We start from the raw sequence: 21,413 nt of genomic DNA, 5'->3' as shown, positions 1-21,413 counted from the left end.
TCGTGGTCACCCTTGTCAGACCAGGACTCGACGAGGGCCCGTCCTCAAGATCCTCCTACCAAACACACCACAACGACACCACAACCATCCGACGCTCCTGGACTTCCAGGGCTGTACGCGTGGAGAGCTTGATAGGCGCTGGGACTTGACTAGATGATCGAAGCGTGGGTTAACCCTGACAACCTGTCCGCCCTGGACATTGTTCACCATTCGGTTCGCTATTACCCAAGGTCCCAACAATATGATTGTAAACATCCACCAATCCAGGTCAATGAAGCGGATTATTCAGTGCTGCCGAGGCTGCTGTGCACCGTTCATATTACGAGGGTTCGCACATGGAACATGTCTATACATCGAAGGGATAGATCAGATTAGTACCGTACTAGAAGGCCAGTACCACCAGGCTGGGATGCACTAGAGATAATACTGGCCAATTGGCGAGACCGAGATTGGTGAAATGCCTTCGCCATGAAGCTGGCCACTTTTCGCACCGAGGAAGGCTTTGGTCGTACAACCTCATACTGAGCGCCTCGGCGAACTTTGCGTTTTTATCTGTTATGTGAGACTACCTGACTTGCGTTGCAATTTCACAGCGGTCTGTGTCGACCCAACTCACCGCCCGGACCCTCTTATGCCCGTCATCATGATAGAACAGAACATGTGCTATGCTTCACTCTTCTCGTAACAATACTGCAGCGATGTCGTCCTGCCCGTGGCGAGGCGCAATCATGCAGTGAAGCCAGAATGATCCTGACAGAGAACCAGAAGACACGGCATTCGTGGTGGCGGTGGTTGGCGGCATAAGCGCATACCGTCTGCGTGAAAAGATTCTTTCTGGCCGAGGTTGAGGATGGATTGCCGTCACAAATCCAAACACTGCCACAAGTTCCATGATTTTTACACTCTCATCAGTCAGCATTCGGATTGCTTTGTTGGCTCACAATCGCAGTCAATGGGCCATCTGGGCCAGCATGAGTTGCAGATTGATTCGTAGCGGCCGAAGCTGGGGCAGCTCATTAGTCGTGCCCGACTCCAACTCCGCTGCAATATGCACGCTTCTGGTCCGTTTCTAGATCAGCGGCGGCGGTGGATGGATCTTTATGTGGCCCGCCCAAGAGCGTGCTAGTGCGATGACGATGACGGATGGTCCCTGGCGTGGAGCCCGTGAGCCCTTGTGCCGTCCCTTTTTGGAGTTGTTCCAGGCGTGAGCAGTGTGGCATGTTGAGTGCTACTGTAGGCAAGGCAATCCATTGGTCCCGAATGACCATTCTCCCCTGGAATCGATGGACGAATCGGCGGGCCAAGTTTGGCTATCCCTGACCTGTTTGGGTCGAATGTTCCTGGAACTCGATCCGTCTTCGGCAAGTGGAAGTCTGACCCTGCTTTGTTTATTTTTGTTGATGTTGGGTTTCCCTGCGTCTTTGATATTATACACATGGGCTTTTATTGTAAGTATGATGGCGGTATTGAAAATGTGATTTGCCTTGCATCAAGTGGTATGAAAGGCGGAAAGTATCCGCATATCGAAGGGGCCTCCCTGTTTGAGGCTTGGGTGTAGGTACTTACCTTCCAAACTTACATGTCGCCCTGCAAGTGGAAGGAGCCGTTATCCCTCCAAACCTGCCACACACACCTCATCAGCCAAACTTCCACTATCGGTCATCCATCCCTACCCATCGCATGCTATCTCCATCTTCATCTCCATCTCCTCCCGCGGATCCCATGAATGACATCCATGGCGAATCCACTTACTCCATCTGATGGAAAGGATCACGCACTGTGCCCAAAAGCGTATCTTCACCTCTTGGATGAGTCTGTAGTCTGTGGGGCCATCATACGTCGCTACGCTACGTTATACAGTGATTACCGTGGATTTGCAGCGCTTCTCGTCATGGCGATGGACTATATCGGCAAAGACTTTCATATCTTGCATTGGGAGTGACAAGCATTGTACACACTGTACATAACAGAGCAGATTTCTCCTACAGTAGTGCATCTGTCACTTGCAGAAAATGAAGACTCGTTCAAACAAAGAAGAAAAAAACAGGACATGGCGAGCCCCCGTGATACCCCCCCTAGACTGAGTCAAGTAGCGTCTGACCTTTGATTCCCTACTCATCTAACAGAGACGGGAAACCGAGACTATAGCAGCAGCATGGCTCAGATCCGAATATTGGAGGGTCACGTTGTCGCTGCAGTATTAAAATTGCACTCCAACTCCCACACTTACAGGCTTGCCCTAAGTTGGGTACCAGGAATCAATCTGAATTTCTCAGCTTGGTATTGCCAGTTATCGACTCAGACTCGAATTCCGTCTCAGTGGCGGTAACTTTGAGTGGTGGCTACCGACAGTTTGACTCACTAGCTCGTCTAAGCATCGATCGCTTCAGCTGAGTGTTAATGCCGCCATTTGGGCGAGAGGGCATCTACAGAAGCCACTGTGTTTTCCACTGGATTCCAGGGGCGACAGCCCCAAACCATTCGCTGTTTTAGTTGCATCCAGTGCAACTCCCTCGATAATTGCCTGCTGTACCGCTTGCCTGGCCCAGGTGTCCTTGTGGATCTTATTGCAGCCACACGCCCCTCCTTCTCACAGGGACCTCCACGCAGATGCTATTAGGTTACTCCCTACACCCTGTAGGGGTCATTCTGACTACCCAAAGATACTTTGGTCGTTAGTTACCTGATTTTGCCTCTGCGTCTAGGCCCACCGCTCCCTCCAAACTTAAGCCATGCCACGCGATTAAGATGAATCCGCGCTTGGCCTCCCTTAAAAAAATTCTAGCCTAAGGAAGGCTGTGGCATAGTATTACTATTGACTCGGATCATGGTTTTGATGGATACTTCTGTGTCTCGTAGTCCAGCTCAGTCTAGCCAGCTCCGTCTAAGTGGCTCCCCTGCTCGCACCCCAAACCAGGATGTAACCCATATATCAAATATCCCCGTCTCCCGTCGCTATCGTCCCCTTTTCTCTCTTTCTTCCCGTTCTCGATGTTTCTTTTCCTATTTCTGTTTTTCCAAACATCCGTGTCTTGAATATATACAACAAGACGACTTTGAATATTACCCATACTTTGTTTTGCACCGCAATATAGATTGTTGCCTATTGCACTTGCCACTAGACACATTCACTTGGTCGAAAAGCAACTATCCGCGAGAAGAAGAGAATACAGACAAACCAGGACAGCATTGCATACAACCGAAACGAACTGCGAAGCGACGCACCGAGAGAACATCCGCAACGAAGGAAGAAGGGATATCATCTGTACGGTCACACAGCCGCAATTGGGTGCGCACAAACCGACGCTGTCCGCTGCAAGTTCACTGGATCCTTGTAAGTCGACCACATACTCTCAACATTACCAGTCTGCGACTCGCTTGACCACTGTTCCGCCTACTGCTTGTCACTCAAAGCACAACATCTGGCCGATGAATAGTTCTTAGCCGAGTGCATCTGCAACTGGCCGCATAGTCGTGACTGCTTGGTTTCATCCTGAAGCCCATGTCATGCCTCTGTTAGAGTTCTTATCGTAGCTAACACGTACCGCCTCAGTTCAATTGGAAAACTAGAATCCGTTAACAGACATTCGACTCAATCACTGAAACACTCGGAGGACCAAATCAGTAAATTATCATAAACAACATGACGGCGGATCAAGGGTTCGGAGGCCCGGTCGAGCGATCGAGGCGGAGTTTGTCTACCTCGGGACCCGGACCTAATGGCGAAGGAGAGACAAGACCTGAAAAGGAGACAGCCAGAAAACCATCCACAGACGAGAAGGACGATGCTATAACTACCTCCCAAGTCTTGCCTCGCCGATACGATAGTCCTTCTGATACACCAGCCCCAGTAGCTGCACCACTATCACGAAATCCTTCCGAAATGTCAACGACATCTAGTCCAGGACCTGAAAGTCGGAGATCCCCTGCCCCATCACAGCCTCTGGAACCTCCTGTAACGAAATCAAGTCTAGGAGAGCTCGAGGTTTCTAAGATCATCAACAACCCCAAATTGAGGCACGATATCAACTTTGACCCTGAGCTTCATTTCAGACCTAATGTGGAGGGAGATAAGGGCCGAAGAAAGCACGATCGTGCTAGCATTTTCTGGACAACACTCAAAGAGGAATTGGTCGAGTTTATCGTGGACCGAGACAGTTTTTACGCCAAGCATGGCACAGGAGACGACTGGTGCTTGCCAAAGCTTCTCAAATCTGTGAAGGAGATCATCCAAACCCTTGTGCCCCAGCGCGACCGACAGTTTCTCGATGAGGGTCTAAACGTGGAACTTCTCATGCAACAGTTCCACCGAGGCATTGCTGATTTGGAGAAGCTTGCTTCGTGGCTCTCACGAGTCCTCAAATCTCACTGCGCACCAATGCGGGACGAATGGGTTGATTCGATGTACAAGCAGCTCAGCAACGGTAACAGCAACAACGATGTTGAGGAGCTTGTCAACGGCATGCGAAGTTTGCTCAGTGTCTTGGAGGCAATGAAACTCGACGTTGCAAATCATCAAATACGCTGCCTTCGACCCGCTCTCATTGAAGAAACAACAGCTTTTGAACAAAAGTTTCTGATGAAGAAGCTGCGAAATCGCAAAATGGATATAGGCGATGCCAAACCGTGGTATCAAGAGGCTGCTCGAACTTATCCTAGCGGTGCCGGGAAGATGTACTCTTGCTTTGGAGATATGGGGGTTTTCTTCGAGGGAATTTCGCGGGCCATGCTCCCCTCTGCCGGTGAGAAGCCTCTACCTGGTACTTTCTTCTTTGACGAGGACCGACTTGGACGCGTTCGATCGGATATTCTGGATGCCATCAACCTAGACGTCTGCATGCGCATGTACGAGGATCTTGAGCGGATCGCGAAACTCAACTCGCCTCCCGCTTTTGCAAGCGCTATGTCAGATGACCACGAGTTCAACTTCAACACTCCTCCTTCGAGCTCAAGACCTTCCAGTGTTACACTGAGCTCTGCAGATTCAGCTTCGTCATCACCACGCTCATCCATGGTCCTTCCCCTGTATCTCAACTCAGAAACCAATGAAGCCAAAACAAGAGCCCGAAATCTCCGCGACAGTCTGGTTGCTCTGCTTCAGCAGGCACCACACGACCAACATTATCACGAGAAGTGGCGTTCAATGGCTCCCTCTATGGCTCTGCAGATCTTCCGATTCACCAACGCCCCCATGGACATGCTTGTCCCATTCGAAGAGAAGCTTCTGGAGAACGTTTGCCGCATCTCCTCCCCTATCTACAAGGAGATGGAGGAGGCGTACCGCATTCGCCTGCTTAACGAGCTCGCCATGCGCGTCCGCTACTTCAAGGCTCTTTCAGGTGTATGCTTGTTCTCGATTGCCACTGGTAATCGTGTCCCAACAAGCAGCCGCAGCCTGGATGCAGGACGAGACCGAGACCTGGATGCAGCCATCCGCATGGGTCAGCAAGAGGGTGGCATCGAAGATATTGCGACTCGTATCGCTCATGTGGGCGTCGTCCACTGGAGGATATGGGCACGCATGGCATATGTCGACGACGACGACATGTCTATGGACTAATCAGCCCGCGGCGGAACAACATCATGTATCCCTTTGTGTCACCAATTCGTTATACCCACATTTACCTACTTTTTAATGTCGATACATGATCAACTACGCAATATCGGCTGGACCGCATTACACGCACTGGCACACAACGCACACGCACTATGCACTTCCTGGCCTGGAGCCATCTGCTCTATCTGCCAAGGGAGTGCAGATTTTTCGAGTCAATATTCGGGTACCTACCCAAAAACATACACTGGTCGGCGGCTCTCTGCATTTACTCAGTTATCACTGCATGTTCTGCACTTTTCATAAGAAATGCTTGTTCTTTTACCCAGTCTGCGTTTGCTACTGTGGCGTTGCATGGTGGATAGTCTCTGTTTTATTAGGGGATCAGTGAAACCCCCCCCCCCCTTTTTTTTTTGTATTTGATCTAATGGCGCTTTTGGTGTTGTGCATTGGAATTATCGAGTTGTGGTGACACTGACGTCGTACGGGCAAGCACATGACCTCTTCGGCTTCAGGCTGTACAAACATGTGCACAGCTTATTCGCATTTAGATCAGGCGCACATATCTGACTTCCTCATACTGGAGCTTTGTTTCTTGAACATACATGGCGCGCTTATATGGCAATTAGACTAGACAGAGAAAGACTAGAAGAAATTTTACATGTTCTGCAACGATTGATCCCCATCTATGACTGTTTGCTGGGACTGCCTGCATCTGTTCTTATCAGTCAGACTTTGGTGGTAGGTTACACTAACGAGGTGTTGTGTAAGTCAATTTAATTGTTCGACAAGACTTGTTCCTTTGACTTCCAAACAGTTTTTGTCAGACTTGACTTTCCTTACGAGGGATAACGTGAGGTCATAAATGCAGCAACATACAGAGTGAGACTGATTCCACATGATGCTTGCCGTGTGACTACCACCGCATGTGACTTGCTCACAGTATAAATGAATAGCCCGCAGTTCAATATGTCGACTGCCAGGAATGGGAAGTTGGCCTTTGTATGTATTCAAAATGTCCTTTCCTTCCAATCTTACCCATAGTTCGGCTTATTGACTGGTATCACCTCCTGTATTCTCTTCTTTACCTGAGGCGGATTCATGCGAAAGGGTAATTATAGAAATTGAAGGAAGCCAGCTTATCTCTTTTTTTGTCTTCTTTCTTCTTTTTTCCCCTTCTTCTTAACTCGAGTTAAGTTCAAAGGAAATACGGGATTCCCATTTGGAGTCTGCTTGTACAATGAGACAGTTCCATCTATGTCCAGCTCTATTTGTTAAGCCCGTTTAATAAGTAATAAACACATGGAAGACGCACTATCGCATGGTGCAGTGGGGTCGGCTTCACGAGAGATGGTTAGAGCTTATTCATCCATGGCGCATCAACATGACAACGGGACGCCAAAGTCTCGACATTTCATGCCATGTTCACGGAAAGCTTCATAACAGGCAGCAAAATCGTAAGCATCGAATGGTTAATCAGGTCAAGACTGCCGTCTCTCACTCAAAGTTTCCCGGTCAATGTCCAGCTCCAATATTCTATCAACAAGTTCCCCTTTTGCTCCCGACTTTTAAGAATCATGGATTCATCCAATTCACATTAGCTCTTGGAACCCCCTGCAAGAGCAACTTGCATATTTTGCTCCCAGCCTAAAAAAAACATGAACTGGTATCTAAAATCACCAAATCTAACTTGTTGCCGTTGAAAGTATCAACTGCAAAAAAGAAACCCCGGCAGTCAAGATTGGCCACAGCTTCCATGGCGGCGGAGCTTAATATATAACCCCGACATCTCAGGGGCCAACTCATTGAGGGTTCAGGGAAGCTCTGGCAGACCCCTGATCCCGCTTGAATTTAGCAAGCTCTTCCTCCAGCTGGCGTGCTCTAGCACGTTCCTCCTATTGATACTAGTTAGCCATTGCTCCATGCACAAGACAACCCGAAATATGAAACATACCTTGAGGCTCTCTTGAAACTTCTTCCTCTCTTCACGCATCGTGGCCCTGAATTGCTCACTCAGCATCGAGGCTCCTCTGCCAACGCCACCATTTGGTGGGATTGCCCTAAGTCGTTCGCCATCAAGATCCTCTTGTAGCTTGGCGATATGCTCACGGGCCTTCTCCATATCTGCCTCGAGGCGCTGGCGCAGTGTCATAACCTCTCCTTCAAGAGTCTTCTTTGCCGATTGGACATCCTGAAGCTTGTTCTCAAGCTCTATCTTTTCTCGTTCAGCACTGAGTGTCTCCCTTGTGACCTCCTCCAGCTCTTGAACAGTTCCAGCTAACTCATTCTTTAGCCTTGTGAGCTGGTTCTGGAGCTTCATCACCTCGCCACTAGTCTTGATAGCTGCAACATCAGCGGCCCTCTCTGCACGGGATCCATAGGCTCCGTCCAGTTCCGCTTGGGCAATCGTGAGCTCCGTCTTCATCTCTACGAGGTTCATGTTAAGAAGCTCAAGTTCATCCTCCTTATCTTTCAGCATCTTCTTTTTGGTTGCAAGCTCTTCCTTTTGGCTATCCACCCGTTGCTGTAAGGACCTGGCATTGTCTTCTGCCATTTGCTTTGATCGGTTCACTTCATCAAGCTGCGCGTTAAGAGCATCGATTACTGAATCGACACCAGTCAACTGATTGCGAGTATTGTTGCTTGAAGACTCGGCAGCGGACAGCCTCTCTTCGAGTTGTTTGATGTCGGACTCAAGAGCTGCGATCTTGCTGTTTCGCTCCTCAAGTTGAGCTTGAGCGGCCCCTGCAGCTCCAGCAGCTCCCGCCAAGTCTGCTTGAAGAAGTTCCATGTCAGATTCGAGATGAGTGACCCTTGCATTTCGTTCTTCAAGGCGGGCTTCAAGGTCATTTGTCTTCTCCAACTCGGCCTTCAGGGTAGCAATCGTCGCACTGTGCACCTCAACCTGGTCTCGTAGGGTATTGGCTTCTTGAACCTCGGTGTGAAGAGTAGCAATCTTCGCGTCCCGCTCTTCGATCTGTACATGAGCAGCATTGGCCTGCTCAAGCTCGGATTGGAGGGCTGCAATCCTTTTGTTCCGTTCCTCGATTTCACTCTGGGCCGTCTCCAGGTAGTCCAACTCTGCCTCAAGGGCAGTGATCTTGCTTTCACGGTCCTCAATTTGAGACTGCGCGGCAGCTGCCGAAGCTGCCGCGCTAGCAAGGTCGGACTTGAGCTGGTCGAGATCCCTCTCTAGCTTGACGATCTTCTCATCCCGTTCCTCGAGTTGAGCGTGAGCTGCACCCGCTGCACCGGCAGCGCCAGCTAAGTCAGCCTGAAGACGTTTCACGTCTGCTTCCAGCTCGGCAGCCTTCCTGCTGCTGCCCTCGGCTTCAGCCTTTGAGGGGCCAACGTTGTGCGCAACACTACGGGCACTTTCGAGTTCTTCAAGGGTCTCTGAGAGCATTGTCTGGGCAGTCATCGCATCTCTCTCAGCGCGAGCCAGTAGCACTTGTGTCTCATCCAGCTCCTCTTGTTTCCTTGCTAGCTCTTCATCCTTCTCGGCGTCTGATTTGTTATTGAGCTCGCGCTGCTGCTTGATCTGTCGCTTGAGCACAGACTTCTGATCCTTGAGTGTAGTGGCCTGAGAGTACAGCCACTGAACACGGTTGGAGAATCCGGGAAGACTGAAAGCCTCCTCGATATCGAATTCATCATCAGAAACTTCTTCATCCTCATAGCCTCTCTCCATGCGAGCCCTTCGACGCTCCTCTTTCTCCTTCTTAATCTTGGCGAAGCCTGTCTGCATCATGTTCCACAAGTTCATCAAGATTCTCTCAACCTGATCACTGTCCTGCTTCTCTGGTGGCCCGGCCTGAGCTGCCTGAACGGCGCGTTCTAGCTCCGAGTCGGCAGCGCGTAATGCATCTTCAAGATAGTCAAGTTTCGTCTCAAAATTGTCTTGTGGTGAATGAGGTACGGCCGGGTAACTCGGATCCACTGTCAGGAGTAGATCTCGAACTTGCTGGTTTAGGGATTCGATGCGTTTCTCGAAAGCGCCGTCGGTCTTGATAGTTTCACCAGAAGACTCTTCCTGTTCGACCTCGATGGCATTGAGACCCATTTCAAGATAATCCAACTGGTTGTTAAGGAGCTCTCCTGGCTTCATTCCTGAAACTCCAAAGGGGGGATCATAATAGTCTTCGTTCTTGGAAGGATTGAAGCGAACAATCGCATCTCGCAAAGAGCCGTTCAAGTTCTCAAGTCGAACCTCCATTTCCGTTATCGACTTGACCAAAGAATTGGCTTGGCCCTGTAGGTGTAGATTCTCATCCTTCATCTTCTCCATCTCATCTCTTAGCTGATTGTGTTCCCGAATCGGCGATTTAAGGGGTATCTCTATGGGTTGCTGACGGGGTTGCCCTCTCGTTGAGACTCCATTGGCTTGGTCGTAATAGTCATTATCGTTGAAGTAGTGCTCGTCCCCGGCGCGATCCATACTGTTGCGTGTATAAGTATATAGGCTCTCCGGGCTGCCAGGCATGCCATTAAGTGGCTGAAGTGGAGGAGTAAGATCCTTCTTCTTATTCGAGGCCTTGTGAGTGAGTTGAAGAATACCAGCAGTATGTTCCAGTAGGCGTCTTTGGGGCTCCATAAGTCGCTTCTCAAGGTTGAAGAGCTCCGCCGCCAATTCTTCGCATTTCCGCTCACTCGCCTGTCTTTCCGCCTCGGCTTCCTTTGCGCGGGCATGATCACCGCTGTTGCGACCCAGTAGGCTCCTTCGCTTCCCATCCAGTTTTCCGGGATTATATAGTCGCGCCATCGAGATTGCAGCATCTCGGTATTTGGACTGAATGGTCAGGTTTTGCCGGGTTGACTCGACACGCTGTGATAAGGACTGGCTTTGCTTCTTGAGGTCGTCCACCTCTTCTTGCGACAGAATCGTATACTCTTTGCTATCAGAGAGGGCTGTTTCGGTTAAGAGATGTACCTGAATCGGGTCACGGAGGTCGACAAGCGCTGAACTTTGCGGTCGATCAGGGTTCATCTGTACACAATGAAGGTTACAAGCCGCAGGTCCATTAACCTCCACAACGGTGGATAACAAGCGTACCGGATTATACAATTGATTATCCTTTTCAAAGCCGTTTATTATATCGCTGCGGTAACCCTCAACGAAGATCTTCCCGCGTGGGCTCGGTGCTGGGGGTGACATCCTATTAGAGCCATACCCATACGGGCTGCCCTCTCGCGCGTATGCACTCATGGTTTCGACGGGCTTAGGATCGTGTTGTATAAGTTATGAGTACATGGGGTAAAAGTCGGACTGAAGGAGTGCATAAAGATATCAAAGCACCTCCATAGAGAACAGCGAAAAGGTTGGCTAGTATCTAGAGTTTGGACAAAAAGTGGTTGACCGGGAGCCGCGTCGTGCCGCTAGGTGAAGCTGAGCTGAGCTCGTGATTAGATTGGATGTAACAAAGGGGCTTTGCGCCCAAAAGCCGCTGAGGCGGGAAACTCGCAGAAAATCGACAGCAATCCAATGAAAAGTCCCGGGTTATAACCTCAAAGAAAGAGTACAAAAGTTGTGAGAAATGATGCAGATGCTGGGGACAGAAAAGGAGAGGTCGGGACTGACCATGAAGAAAAGGAGGCCCATCGAGAACCCAAAGAGTAAGGTAACTTAACTTAAGTTATCGAGTGGGACCCTTGTGAAGGCCTCCACTGAAAGTTGAATTACAGCAGTTGAGCTAGTGGTCTAGCCGAATCAGGTAGGAAGGTACGTACCGTACCTGCGTAGATCCCTTCCACACGTGCCAATGGACTTCAGTTTCCAGGGGTTTCGCGGCGGCTGGACACGCTGGGGCAAGGCACAGGAGGGGCGTACCCGCATTGCTTGGGCATGGGTTTGGCAGCGCTAGGCTTCATCGAGTTCGCAGCTCTTTAACGATGCACCAGTAGGAATGAGCCTTTGTTTCGAGGGATTGTCTATTAAAGAGAAAAATAGATTAAAAGTTTTTGTTCTGTTTATACAATTGATCCGTGCATGAGGAAACATGATGATTCTGTAGAGGCTGAGCTGACGTGTTTCGAATCCTTTATTTAGACCCCAATGCTCCCTTTTGACCGTGGCATACCGTCACGTTGCGTGGCATTAATGGCTGTGCCCAATGATCCACGCAGATATGCTGACAGTCGATGGTAGGATCGTGGCTGACAACGCCATGGATAGAGTTTCTGTTAGCATTCTCCTTCGATGCACGGGAATCCGTTAGTTTCGACAACTCAGAGATGCATTCTATTTACAGAAAAGGATATCCCTGCTCTGAAGATCCCCTAGACATTCAAGGGATGTCATATGCTCACTGGGCTGAAACTTTCCCCAGGAGCTAAGGTATGCTCTTCAATACTGTGGTCTCCTGTCCCGCAATTTTTCGGAAGCCATTGGTTATTGCCCAATCGTTACAAAACATAATGGTGAATATTGCTACCGTACCGACCACTAAAGCACTTCTCGGACTTGATCCATGATTTGTTGCCCCATCGTTCTCCGGCGCTCTGCCTGACCCTCCGTTGAAGCCTGAGCTCCGGTTGCAACAGAAGTTGTGGAGTTTTCGTCCTCGAGTCGACGTCGAAGGCCTTCAAACTCGGCACTTCGTCTATGAGAGCTTAGCCCTACAACCCAGCCCGGCACTCGCCAGCGCACGAGGGCAGCCGGAAGAAGTCCTTCCCGCCACGAGTATCCCACAATCCATCCAGTGACTGCACCCAGGACCGAGCCTGGCCATTGTAACAATGCGAGATGCAACGCAATGGCGTACTTGTAGGACTTATCCGAGAACGTGAGACCAACGAATGGTCGGTCCGTGGGAGGTGCCTCAGACGTGGCCACTCGATACTTGTACATGTGCGGAACCATGGCATGATACTGAGCCAGGATAGCAAAGATTATAGGAGTTGGTCCAGCCGGGATGTAGTTGAACCATCCAGCAGCGAGAGGCCGCAGTACCATCGAGACAACAGGCGGTATGATGGAGGTGATGAAGAAAGTGACAGTCAAGAAGGACTGCACACAATGCTATCAGCAGTGCAAAAAAGAACGTTTCATGAAAGTCACCTACAGCGAACTTGCGAGAACCCCACATTCGCTCAACGATGCGAAGGTTATATAACGACATGGCAGCAAAAAGTACCTCTGTTGAGTTGACATAGCATAGCTGATAGGCCAAGATTCTCCAGAACTGCCGGTATCTCCATATGTGGGTATCGATAAGAATGTAGAAGTAGTGCTTGACGTCAAGAACACTCGCAATGATAGAGCCAGCTACCAAGCCGACCACACCGAGCCGAGTGACAGGTGTATTGGTGAAAGACATAATGGTGAGGGGCTGTGTCGAGATTCAACGTGACATACTATAGGAATAAGCCGACTCTATGTCCCGTGGGAAGGCGAGGAGTTTCTATCGGATGCAGTTGTGATTTGATTGATTGCAATTGATGTTGAACCTTGGCCTTAAAAATGGCTAGTGTTTTAACAAGAGTGAAGCTATAGATGCAGCTCTAAGAGCTACCTATCCGCAAGGTGGCATTAACTATCACGTGCAGCTTCGGGTAATTATGGATCGCCCCGCATTGCCGTTGAAAAACCCGCTGACGTCGTTTTGACATCGCTTTCTCATCCAATAACAGATCATAGATGAAAGCAATTGGATATACGGTTTTCAACTTTAAAGGCTGATCTACAACAGCAGGGTTGGTGAGGGAACAGCAATTGAGCACCAAATCATCTTTAACGCACTTGGATCCTCGAATCCTGGTTTCTTATCGAAACTTCAACTCTCACCTCGATCGTACCTTCAAACAAGATCGGATAGGTTCCTTGAAAAAATCCAGCACTGCACAAGGCTCAACACTCTATAAAATCAGCAGGCAAAGGTAGAGCATAGACACCCACTCTTGGACCGATCATTCAGTAGTAAAATCTCGCTGCTGTACATCTTTCTTTCAGTTTTTTGTTACAGTTATACAAGTCTGATTGAACCCTCTGAGCTGCAACAACCCCAACAGCATGGCTAGGTAGGTAGTGCATATTTTGCCCGATTGATGTTTACGGGTTTCCTCCGACTATTCCTGATATAAAAGATGTTGCTAAAGTCCGCAATATGAGTTGTATGCACTACTGTTGGTGCCCAAATTTATCCATTGTAGCATAGAGTGAGAGCCTCTGACCTACCATCGTCGTGAAGACTTCCATCTGCTCCAGAATACTTGATCCGCTCATACCACCCTTTGCTCACTTCGCTTCAACGCCTGTCTTAAGTGAATGCGCCCATGGCGTAGCAGGAAATCGGCTGCCAGCAGCCTTCAGTTGCTCAAGTGTAAGGTCAGTACCTGGAGCTCTGTCAATGGAGGTGTCGTGAAAGACAAAACAATGAAACGACCACCCCACAGCATGTCTCCAGTGGAAGCCTTGTCAATAGCCATGATAGACAAAATAGCAAATTGGATATTTTGTATTCAGTTGAGATCGTTCCGAATGATCAATTGCTGCCCGTTATCGTCAAATAGTATTCGATCAAGGCGGATTTGGAGGGCGATGCCGGCGGTGCCTCCCCAATGCTCACGTGATGGTTCGAAACATAGGTACGCTACCCTGTATCTTGATAGTGATCTCCAGGGCCGATCACCTCTTCACGATGGAAAGCATTGTCTGTGTTGAGTAAGATGTTCTGGGCGCTAACGAGGCGCGATGTCAAGGAGCGTGACTATAACGATATGACTGTACTAGCTCTCATGCTGGTTACTTAGCCTTTATTACAAGCACGTTTGGCGTTGGGTACACAAGCAGGAATCTGCCAAGAAATCGTCATCCATAGGATGCTAGGGACGATTAATCCGCTTCTTTCTAGTATCAATCCCTGATCAAATAATGGTATCCCGAATTTTAAGATATGGGATGAAATTGATTCATCTACGCTTGTTTGAATGATGTTCAATTTATTCGTAAAGAAGCCCCGTCTGGGCTCTCTTTAGAGGAGCTTGTATAACCGGCTGTACTCATTCATCTTCATCCTTGATCAACCTCACCTCACCCTTACACCGAAAAACGCACCCTCCACCAGCGGCTCACGCGGATAGGAATAAAGACTCTATCTTGCCGACACAAACATCGAAACTCGTGCCGATCTGTCTTGGGCCCAAGACTTTATCGCTCCCTCTTCCGATCTCCCGCTCCTCCTCACCGAAGCCCGAAAAAACAGGGCATTAATCCCGATCACGCCCTCCACTATCCCGTCACTACCACTCCCTAACATTCACTATGCCACTCGCCAACTTTGGCACCCTAGTTCTCCACCATCTCGTCTTCGTCGCGCATTTGGTTTATTTCCATATTGCTTTTTCGCATATGGAACCTAGTGCCCTCGTGGCTCTCTATTGCGTCTCCAAGCTACTCGCCCGTCGCGCCGACGACATTGACGGCCCTCCTCCAGAATGGCCCCCGCCAGTGATCCAATGGTAGCCGGAGCCGAGCTGCAGCCTCCGTCTCCGTCTCCGGTCCCGCCATCGGGGTCGACTTCGGCCCTGGCTACGGGCTATGAGTCTCCGTCTGAAGAGAACCCACCCTTCTTCTCGGTTGTGGCCTCGGCTCCAGCTGCTCCAGGGACGGCGCATTCAAGACATCATGTCATGCCGCGGCCGGCCCTATCTCAACGGCCATCATATATCACTGCTATAGCTCCTGAGCATACTAATGGTCATGCCCGTCCAGGTCGATTGCTCAACAATGAGTCTACTCTCACATCAAACAGCTTGAACCATGTCATCGCAACAGCCGAGAAGGGCCCCGGAAACCAAAAGGTTAGCATTCGAGATCGCATCGCCTGCTATCAATGGACATATTTCACTATGGTATATCAACGTCTAGCTTTCCGTTGTCGCTGACCTCGCTAACTCTGTAATAGACCATGTCGACTGGAGGCGTTGCAAATATTATTTACTCATGTAAATACACCGTCCCTGATGCTACGTCCCGGAAGAAAATAGCTAACTCTTGCTAGTGAAGTGGGAAGCACCTTGGCTGCGTGGCATTGGCCTCTTCTTCTTTTTTCTCAACATTGTCCTTTTTGCAATGAATTGTATTCTTATATGTACAAGATTCCATCTGAGGCCTGGGAGTTTCGTAAACTCCTTTACGGACCAAGTTGAATCGCTCTTCATATCAGCTTCAGTAGGACCCCCTCCTCTTATGGCATGCTATTAAACTAACAACAACCAGTTGGTCTCGTAAGCAACAAATAGCTATTATCGGGGTTCAAACATATTCTGACAAACTCAGTATTGCTGTAATATTAATCAACACCTGCCAATATGGTATTCCGTACACCGGCGTGTGGCTAGTCCACACTATGGAGTGTGTCTTCTGGGTTTACGCTGCCCTGAGCGTCTCTCTCAGCGCATTTCTATATCTTATATTATGGTCCACTCTGTACGCTCAAGTTTATATGCTCTTCTGGCCTGGCCGGCTGACTGTCATGACCAGAATCTTCCCCGTCCATACCATGACGCCAACCTGGGTCTTCCCAGCGTACCCTCTGTTACTCAATGCCCCCTTTGCAGCAAACCTCATCGCGGCTGCAGATTCAGCTGGTCACAAACTATCAACCAACACTGTTGCAATGGCACTCGGGGCCACTGCTATTCAAGGAACCGGTTGTCTGATCGCTTTCATGATTTCGTCGGCCTTCATATACCGCCTCATGACGCAGAAGCTTCCGCGGGATATGCAGAGACCCGGTATCGTACGCACGCACTCTCTCCTTTCTTTAACTTTGCTGACCCTTACTAGTTCATGTCTATCGGTCCCTATGGCTTTACCGCTGCTGGCATAGGTACGTTTCGAATGCCTTGCAACATATGTATCATGTCTGACAACATCAGCTCAACTCGGCAGCCAAGCAGACTTGGTAATACCTCCAAACTTTCTTGACAACCCTCAGTTTGCTGCTATCATTAAAGTCATCAGCATTCTCGTCAGCCTCTGGCTCTGGGGCCTTGCCATGTGGTTCTTCATTGTTTGTGTCGGCGCATTATGGAAATACTCTCTTTCAGGCCATCATTTGCCGTTCCAAATGACGTGGTGGTCTTTCGTTTTCCCCAATACGGCTCTTGTATGTAACCCTTTTCACCGCAGCACTTCTCACTGTATGCTCAATGGGTTTCCTCTAGGTTACTGCTACCAGTGTCATGGGTAAAATATTTGATAGCGATGGCCTGCATATATTTGCCTCTGTCATGACCGCGGCAATCATCATCGTCTGGGCTCTCATCTTTATCCGAATGTGTTGGAGTCTGAAATCGAGAAAACTTCTGTGGCCCAAGGATGGAAAATAGAGCGTATCAGATTGATTGCAGCATGGCACTGTTTTTATGCCATTTCCTTTCGTCTCATCATAACAGTCTTATTGATCAAGATTTCAGCAGGTCTAGCATATCCGAGGTATCCAGGTCAGCATAAACCGGCGTCAGGTATCTTTAGCATAAGGGCAGTCGTCTCAACTATTTATTTAACTTTCGGATCTCGCTACTGCAATTCGTCTTAAAGGAAACTCCTTGATACAAACATCCAGTGGCATGACCAAGTCAACGCAAGGAAAATGCCATTTATTTCCCTGACAGGAACTCCAAAATCATCCACAATGCCGTTCATAAAACAGGTCTTCGTCATTGCGCGCTTCTCATGAAAACAACAACAACAATAGAATGATCCAAGTCAAGATATCTTGATTCGCTCATCGGAATCTGCAAACGCCGCCAAACTCCATTAGCAATACCTCCGTACTAGTACATACAACCTCTCCTGCGGTCTCCAAGATAAATAACAATAAGTGAGAAGCATGGTTACTTTATAACTTCGCCTTGACACCTTCTCCAGCTGTAGCCTCGAGATTGACGGTTACCTCGCCTGTCTTCTCCCCGTGGCCGAAGAAGATGACTTGAACAGTCAAATCATCACTAAGAATTATTAGTAATAAGCTGCTTAACACCAATGTCATAACTTACCGGTATCGTCGCGAGAAAGGCGAAGGCAGCGTGAGCAAAGCGCAGACCTGCTCGTCGTTGTTGCCACCAAGGGCGTTTCGGACAAGGTGTGTAGCAACATTCTTATCCTTCACGGTGAACCGATCCTTAGCATCCGGGTCAATGCCCCATTGTTGAACGCGAATAGGGGTCTTGTTGCCATCAGGTCCGGCGGTCTTGCTCCCCTCAACGGGTAAAGGTGTTTTGGATGAGCCAAAGATCTTGTTCCATGCAGCATCAAACTGCGAGTTGGTTCCAGACTGTCCCTGAGTCTCAATCCACTTGCCTACAAGGCCAACAACTTCTTCATTCGTAAGCATCTCCCAGAGGCCATCGGTTGCCAGGACAAGGAAATCGCCATTTTCGGGGTGGACCTTGGTAGTTGTAACGATAGGCTCGGCGGTGACATAGGGAGGAGTCTTTAAGAGAGGTGAAGGGCTGCGACCGAAGAAGTTCTCGCGTAACTTCCAGGCAACATCTCTGCTCCACTTGTAGACGGCGTCTCCAAAGGCACGACTAGGCTCTAATCCACCAAGAACACGGCCATTTCGGATGACGTTGTCCTCCCCAGGATGCTCCTTGCGCATGCGCTCAACCTCTTGAGAGTTACTACCCGTCTGATCCTCTGATAGAGCAGTGGCTGTCCACTTTCCGTTCCCTGCCCTGCGGCCAAGGACTGCGCGAGAGTCACCAGTGCATGCAACCCGCAGGAGGTTGCTGCGGCTGTCGTAGAATGATAGCAGGGCGCACGATCCAGATAGAGCGGGCTGTAGAAGCTCGGCTGCAACAGTCTTGGAACCGCCCTTGAACACCTTCTCCACGCTCTTGTGAACGATCTCGTTATCCAGGTTATTGAACCCAGTCTTGATGGCCAGGTTTACTGCATCCTCAGAAGGAAGATCGCCGGAAGCCTTCTTGTAGGTTTCGTTCAATTCGCGGGCGACGTAGTTAATCAGGCTTTCCCTCAACGTTGCAGAAGTAGTCCATCCCCTATGTCGTGTGAGTCAACACCCTCTTTCAAGCTGTGACACAAGCTCTATCACAAGATGAACACTTACGAATGGCCGTCAAAAACACCCCAAAACATCCAATCACTGTTATCTGTCTCGACGGAAGATCTGCTGGGGACTTGAACAATCTTTTCGGCGTGATCATCCTCAATAGGGTCATTACTGGGCAGCTGTACCAGGTCGTAACGTGTAACACCCTGTCCTCGGCTGACGGAAAAAGACTGTTCGAGGCGACGAAGCTTCTGTGTTGCTTGGTCGGGTGTCAACATTTCGACGATGCGACGCCCGTCGTCACTAGTTGCCTTGGAGATGGGCCCCTCGCCAACAATGGTGCCTTGTCTAAGTTCGTCGGCGCCCACTACGAGAACAGTCCGAGTAGGTAATACATCCGCTGTCTGAGTTGACGCGAGGCTAGTCCTAGAGCCTACAACCGAGCCGGGGGGGATGTCAGAGCTGTTGAGAGAGTACCAGGCGCCGTATCCGACGACGATACTGGATACAAGCGCGACTGGCAGGCGACGAAAGTACATAGAGGATCTTAGGGGAATGGCACCTGCAGGGTTGCGGCGAGCGCTTCGAGCGTGTGCACTAGCCTTGGATCGTGCCTGGGCGAGAGCGAAGGACGAGACGGCGAAACCACGACGAGGAGTGCGGGAGAGGGTGCGGACGGTCGAAAGTGAGGTCGTCCTTAAGGCTCTCACTGCGGCTCGATTCATCTGGACGACGGCGGGGGAGCTTAGGGCCAGCCTGGCAGAAGATTGAAGAATTAACCTATGTTTATGAAGAAAAGGCAGAAACTGTTGAACTCTTGATATAAAAAAACAAATAAAATAACCGATGACAAAGTAGACAAAGTCAAGGGAAAACAGAAGGACGGTGATAGTGATAGATGATGAAAGTGGATGAAAGCTAGTGGTGTAGGTGGGTCTGCGCGCTATCTTATCTCGGCCATTCCCCTCTGAGATGGTTATTATAGCCTGAGGTGAAGCTTGGTCTTGAGTGACTGCGAAGATCGGAGCTTGATGTTTTGAATGAATATTTAGGATTTGCATGATCTGACTTGTTTGCCTCTTCTTTGCACATTCATACAAAACACCTACCTAGACCTTACACTGCGATTTATCCCGAGCTCTCTCACATTCTCATAGTCACGTCTCACGTCTTAGTCGGTCAGCCCCACGTGAGCCAGCGGAATAGCAGCCGACCTGAGCTTAACTCACACCAGTGTATAAACCGACGTCTACCGAGGCTCTCGCTCTTTACTGCTGTTTCAGAGGCTCTGCGCTGGGTGACCCTAAGTCCTGAATAAGTCAAGCCTTGACCAAGGCAGTAGTCCTGTGAGCTTTACCAACCCCGGATTGTTTTCTCACATGTTAGTGAGAACCCTTGCACATTGTCACTAGTTACACTCTCTTGATGACATTGAAACCTCATGTGTCAACATCTGTGTTCATAACTCATTGAGTGCCTGCAGATATCAAGACTCACCCAATCGAGACCTCCTCCGATGGATCAACAGCAGGAGGCTTCATCAGCCCCAAGGTCACTCACGGGAGCTGACCGCATCAGAGCTCTGAAAGATGAAACTGCAATCTTCACTGCATTTGACACATACCCGTGGACAAAGGATAAGAACTTTATGGTAATTTTATATCACATAATATTATATGATTTAAAACTCGGTCACTGACATTAATTCCAGTCTGGTCTCTACGCTATTCTTGGTGAACCAGGCCAGCAAAACCCTCAAGCATCTCTCGCAGATATGGCTATCCACGCTCGAATATTCTACTATGCTCAGCGCATTGGTGTCAGTATTGAATTCAGCGCCTACAAGGCGTGGCTTGCCAGCAATTCTGACCATCAACCCCCGGATGTTTTGCCTGAGGAATATCGTCAGCGAGACGAAGCCAATGCTTCTCCAGCGCCGGTCCTAGACTGGCAGAAAGCTGCACCAAAAACAGATCTCTACGTTGATCGGAAAACCGCTGCTGCTCAGTCTGGCTCACAGGATCAACCAAGTTACCCAATGGGATTTGCCGAAATGATCAAACTTATCCAAGAAGGCAAGCCTGTGCCTGGTATCCGCCAGATCCCAAACACTGTTGTCAGAGATCCTGTAGGTCCAAATCTGAGCGGCGACAGCGCGCCTACGCTTCTAATATGCTAATTTTGATACAGGCTGTGAAGCCAGTTGGAGCGAGAGCTGTTCCCAGAAAGCCGTGGGAAAAAGATACCACAGTTGACATGCCTGTTCTCCCCGACCTACCAAAAGCACTCGATACAGAATTTCCCCCAGTACAAGACGATGGGCCTGTTTCTTCAGCAGCTGGGGCCTCTTAGATTCCAGAACGCCATTTCTCAATATCATATAGCATCAATGGCGTTGGGAGTAGCGATCGCTGGCAAAAATACACTTGATTCTGACGTTGGGCGGAACAAAATCACCGAGGTACTATAAATATGGCGACGTACTATTACAGTATACAGGAGAGGCATATAGGATAATAAAAGCATCAATCGTTTATTAAAAGGTGCTTAATAACTACCGTAACAATCCGAGTGCTATAGGGAGACGCCGAAACCCAGTATCCGCATAGAAAAACAACATACAAACTCGTGAACTCTCCCCGACCTCTAAGGGCATCCTTTCGGATCACCATCACTCATACTCGCTGATTGGCTGAAGAAGTGTGGCTCTAGTATCCCATTAGGCGCGTTCCCGCTCACCCTTCGAGTAGCAGCCTATGAGTGATGGGATAAGAGGGCCAGTCCTGCGAGGGCTGCTGTGGTGATTAGCATCTGCCATCTCCTCCATATTGCAAAATCGA

General features: G+C 49.4%; 6 protein-coding genes across 6 annotated transcripts; 3 read left to right on the top strand and 3 right to left on the bottom strand.

The window, feature by feature from the left end:
• Positions 1–3,643: 3,643 nt before the first annotated feature.
• FOBCDRAFT_197221 (T-complex protein 11-domain-containing protein) lies at positions 3,644–5,560 on the top strand (the record flags this gene model as incomplete). Its single annotated transcript, XM_054703409.1, has 1 exon — positions 3,644–5,560. The coding sequence occupies one exon, from the start codon at positions 3,644–3,646 to the stop codon at positions 5,558–5,560; it is 1,917 nt and encodes a 638-aa protein (XP_054559384.1).
• A 1,428-nt stretch (positions 5,561–6,988) lies between these two features.
• On the bottom strand, positions 6,989–11,144 carry FOBCDRAFT_177129 (Up-regulated during septation-domain-containing protein). Its single transcript, XM_059608530.1, has 2 exons — positions 7,509–11,144; positions 6,989–7,449 (listed from the first exon to the last, which is right to left on the bottom strand). The coding sequence occupies exons 1-2, from the start codon at positions 10,758–10,760 to the stop codon at positions 7,357–7,359; spliced, it is 3,345 nt and encodes a 1,114-aa protein (XP_059464195.1). The 5' UTR covers positions 10,761–11,144; the 3' UTR covers positions 6,989–7,356.
• Positions 11,145–11,955: 811 nt separating this feature from the next.
• FOBCDRAFT_16854 (uncharacterized protein) lies at positions 11,956–13,030 on the bottom strand. The gene is made up of 2 exons (XM_031174069.3): positions 12,616–13,030; positions 11,956–12,560 (listed from the first exon to the last, which is right to left on the bottom strand). Exons 1-2 carry the CDS (start codon positions 12,868–12,870, stop codon positions 11,997–11,999), a joined length of 819 nt encoding a protein of 272 aa, XP_031050854.2. The 5' UTR covers positions 12,871–13,030; the 3' UTR covers positions 11,956–11,996.
• A 1,867-nt stretch (positions 13,031–14,897) lies between these two features.
• FOBCDRAFT_288662 (voltage-dependent anion channel-domain-containing protein) lies at positions 14,898–17,141 on the top strand. The gene is made up of 9 exons (XM_031174066.3): positions 14,898–15,403; positions 15,457–15,496; positions 15,553–15,722; positions 15,771–15,778; positions 15,831–15,980; positions 16,035–16,293; positions 16,341–16,383; positions 16,433–16,662; positions 16,721–17,141. The coding sequence occupies exons 1-9, from the start codon at positions 14,987–14,989 to the stop codon at positions 16,883–16,885; spliced, it is 1,482 nt and encodes a 493-aa protein (XP_031050851.2). The 5' UTR covers positions 14,898–14,986; the 3' UTR covers positions 16,886–17,141.
• On the bottom strand, positions 17,032–19,533 carry FOBCDRAFT_315898 (phosphatase 2C-like domain-containing protein). The gene is made up of 3 exons (XM_031174064.3): positions 18,631–19,533; positions 17,555–18,562; positions 17,032–17,506 (listed from the first exon to the last, which is right to left on the bottom strand). The coding sequence occupies exons 1-3, from the start codon at positions 19,296–19,298 to the stop codon at positions 17,398–17,400; spliced, it is 1,785 nt and encodes a 594-aa protein (XP_031050849.2). The 5' UTR covers positions 19,299–19,533; the 3' UTR covers positions 17,032–17,397.
• A 106-nt stretch (positions 19,534–19,639) lies between these two features.
• FOBCDRAFT_16828 (uncharacterized protein) lies at positions 19,640–21,115 on the top strand. The gene is made up of 3 exons (XM_031174059.3): positions 19,640–20,224; positions 20,285–20,701; positions 20,764–21,115. Exons 1-3 carry the CDS (start codon positions 20,090–20,092, stop codon positions 20,923–20,925), a joined length of 714 nt encoding a protein of 237 aa, XP_031050844.1. The 5' UTR covers positions 19,640–20,089; the 3' UTR covers positions 20,926–21,115.
• Positions 21,116–21,413: the final 298 nt, after the last annotated feature.

Source organism: Fusarium oxysporum, chromosome II, assembly GCF_013085055.1.
Source record: "Fusarium oxysporum Fo47 chromosome II, complete sequence".
Taxonomy (NCBI): Eukaryota; Fungi; Ascomycota; class Sordariomycetes; order Hypocreales; family Nectriaceae; genus Fusarium; species Fusarium oxysporum.
The sequence above is the reverse complement of the archived record's forward strand: the minus strand, read 5'-3'. Positions and strand labels throughout refer to the sequence as shown.

What these genes read in the sequence shown, in the direction of transcription:
- FOBCDRAFT_177129 (XM_059608530.1), bottom strand. Translation starts at nt 10,760, where the DNA reads ATGAGTGCATACGCGCGAGAGGGCAGCCCGTATGGGTATGGCTCTAAT. An exon ending in AGTTTCAAGAGAGCCTCAAG is followed by an intron (nt 7,450 to 7,508) that starts GTATGTTTCATA and finishes TAGTATCAATAG; the next exon opens with GAGGAACGTGCTAGAGCACG.
- FOBCDRAFT_16854 (XM_031174069.3), bottom strand. Translation starts at nt 12,870, where the DNA reads ATGTCTTTCACCAATACACCTGTCACTCGGCTCGGTGTGGTCGGCTTG. An exon ending in GGGGTTCTCGCAAGTTCGCT is followed by an intron (nt 12,561 to 12,615) that starts GTAGGTGACTTT and finishes CATTGTGTGCAG; the next exon opens with TCCTTCTTGACTGTCACTTT.
- FOBCDRAFT_288662 (XM_031174066.3), top strand. Translation starts at nt 14,987, where the DNA reads ATGGCCCCCGCCAGTGATCCAATGGTAGCCGGAGCCGAGCTGCAGCCT. An exon ending in CTTTACCGCTGCTGGCATAG is followed by an intron (nt 16,384 to 16,432) that starts GTACGTTTCGAA and finishes TGACAACATCAG; the next exon opens with CTCAACTCGGCAGCCAAGCA. An exon ending in TTTTCCCCAATACGGCTCTT is followed by an intron (nt 16,663 to 16,720) that starts GTATGTAACCCT and finishes GGTTTCCTCTAG; the next exon opens with GTTACTGCTACCAGTGTCAT.
- FOBCDRAFT_16828 (XM_031174059.3), top strand. Translation starts at nt 20,090, where the DNA reads ATGGATCAACAGCAGGAGGCTTCATCAGCCCCAAGGTCACTCACGGGA. An exon ending in CAAAGGATAAGAACTTTATG is followed by an intron (nt 20,225 to 20,284) that starts GTAATTTTATAT and finishes CATTAATTCCAG; the next exon opens with TCTGGTCTCTACGCTATTCT. An exon ending in ACACTGTTGTCAGAGATCCT is followed by an intron (nt 20,702 to 20,763) that starts GTAGGTCCAAAT and finishes ATTTTGATACAG; the next exon opens with GCTGTGAAGCCAGTTGGAGC.
- FOBCDRAFT_315898 (XM_031174064.3), bottom strand. Translation starts at nt 19,298, where the DNA reads ATGAATCGAGCCGCAGTGAGAGCCTTAAGGACGACCTCACTTTCGACC. An exon ending in GGTGTTTTTGACGGCCATTC is followed by an intron (nt 18,563 to 18,630) that starts GTAAGTGTTCAT and finishes CACACGACATAG; the next exon opens with GGGATGGACTACTTCTGCAA. An exon ending in CCTTTCTCGCGACGATACCG is followed by an intron (nt 17,507 to 17,554) that starts GTAAGTTATGAC and finishes AATAATTCTTAG; the next exon opens with TGATGATTTGACTGTTCAAG.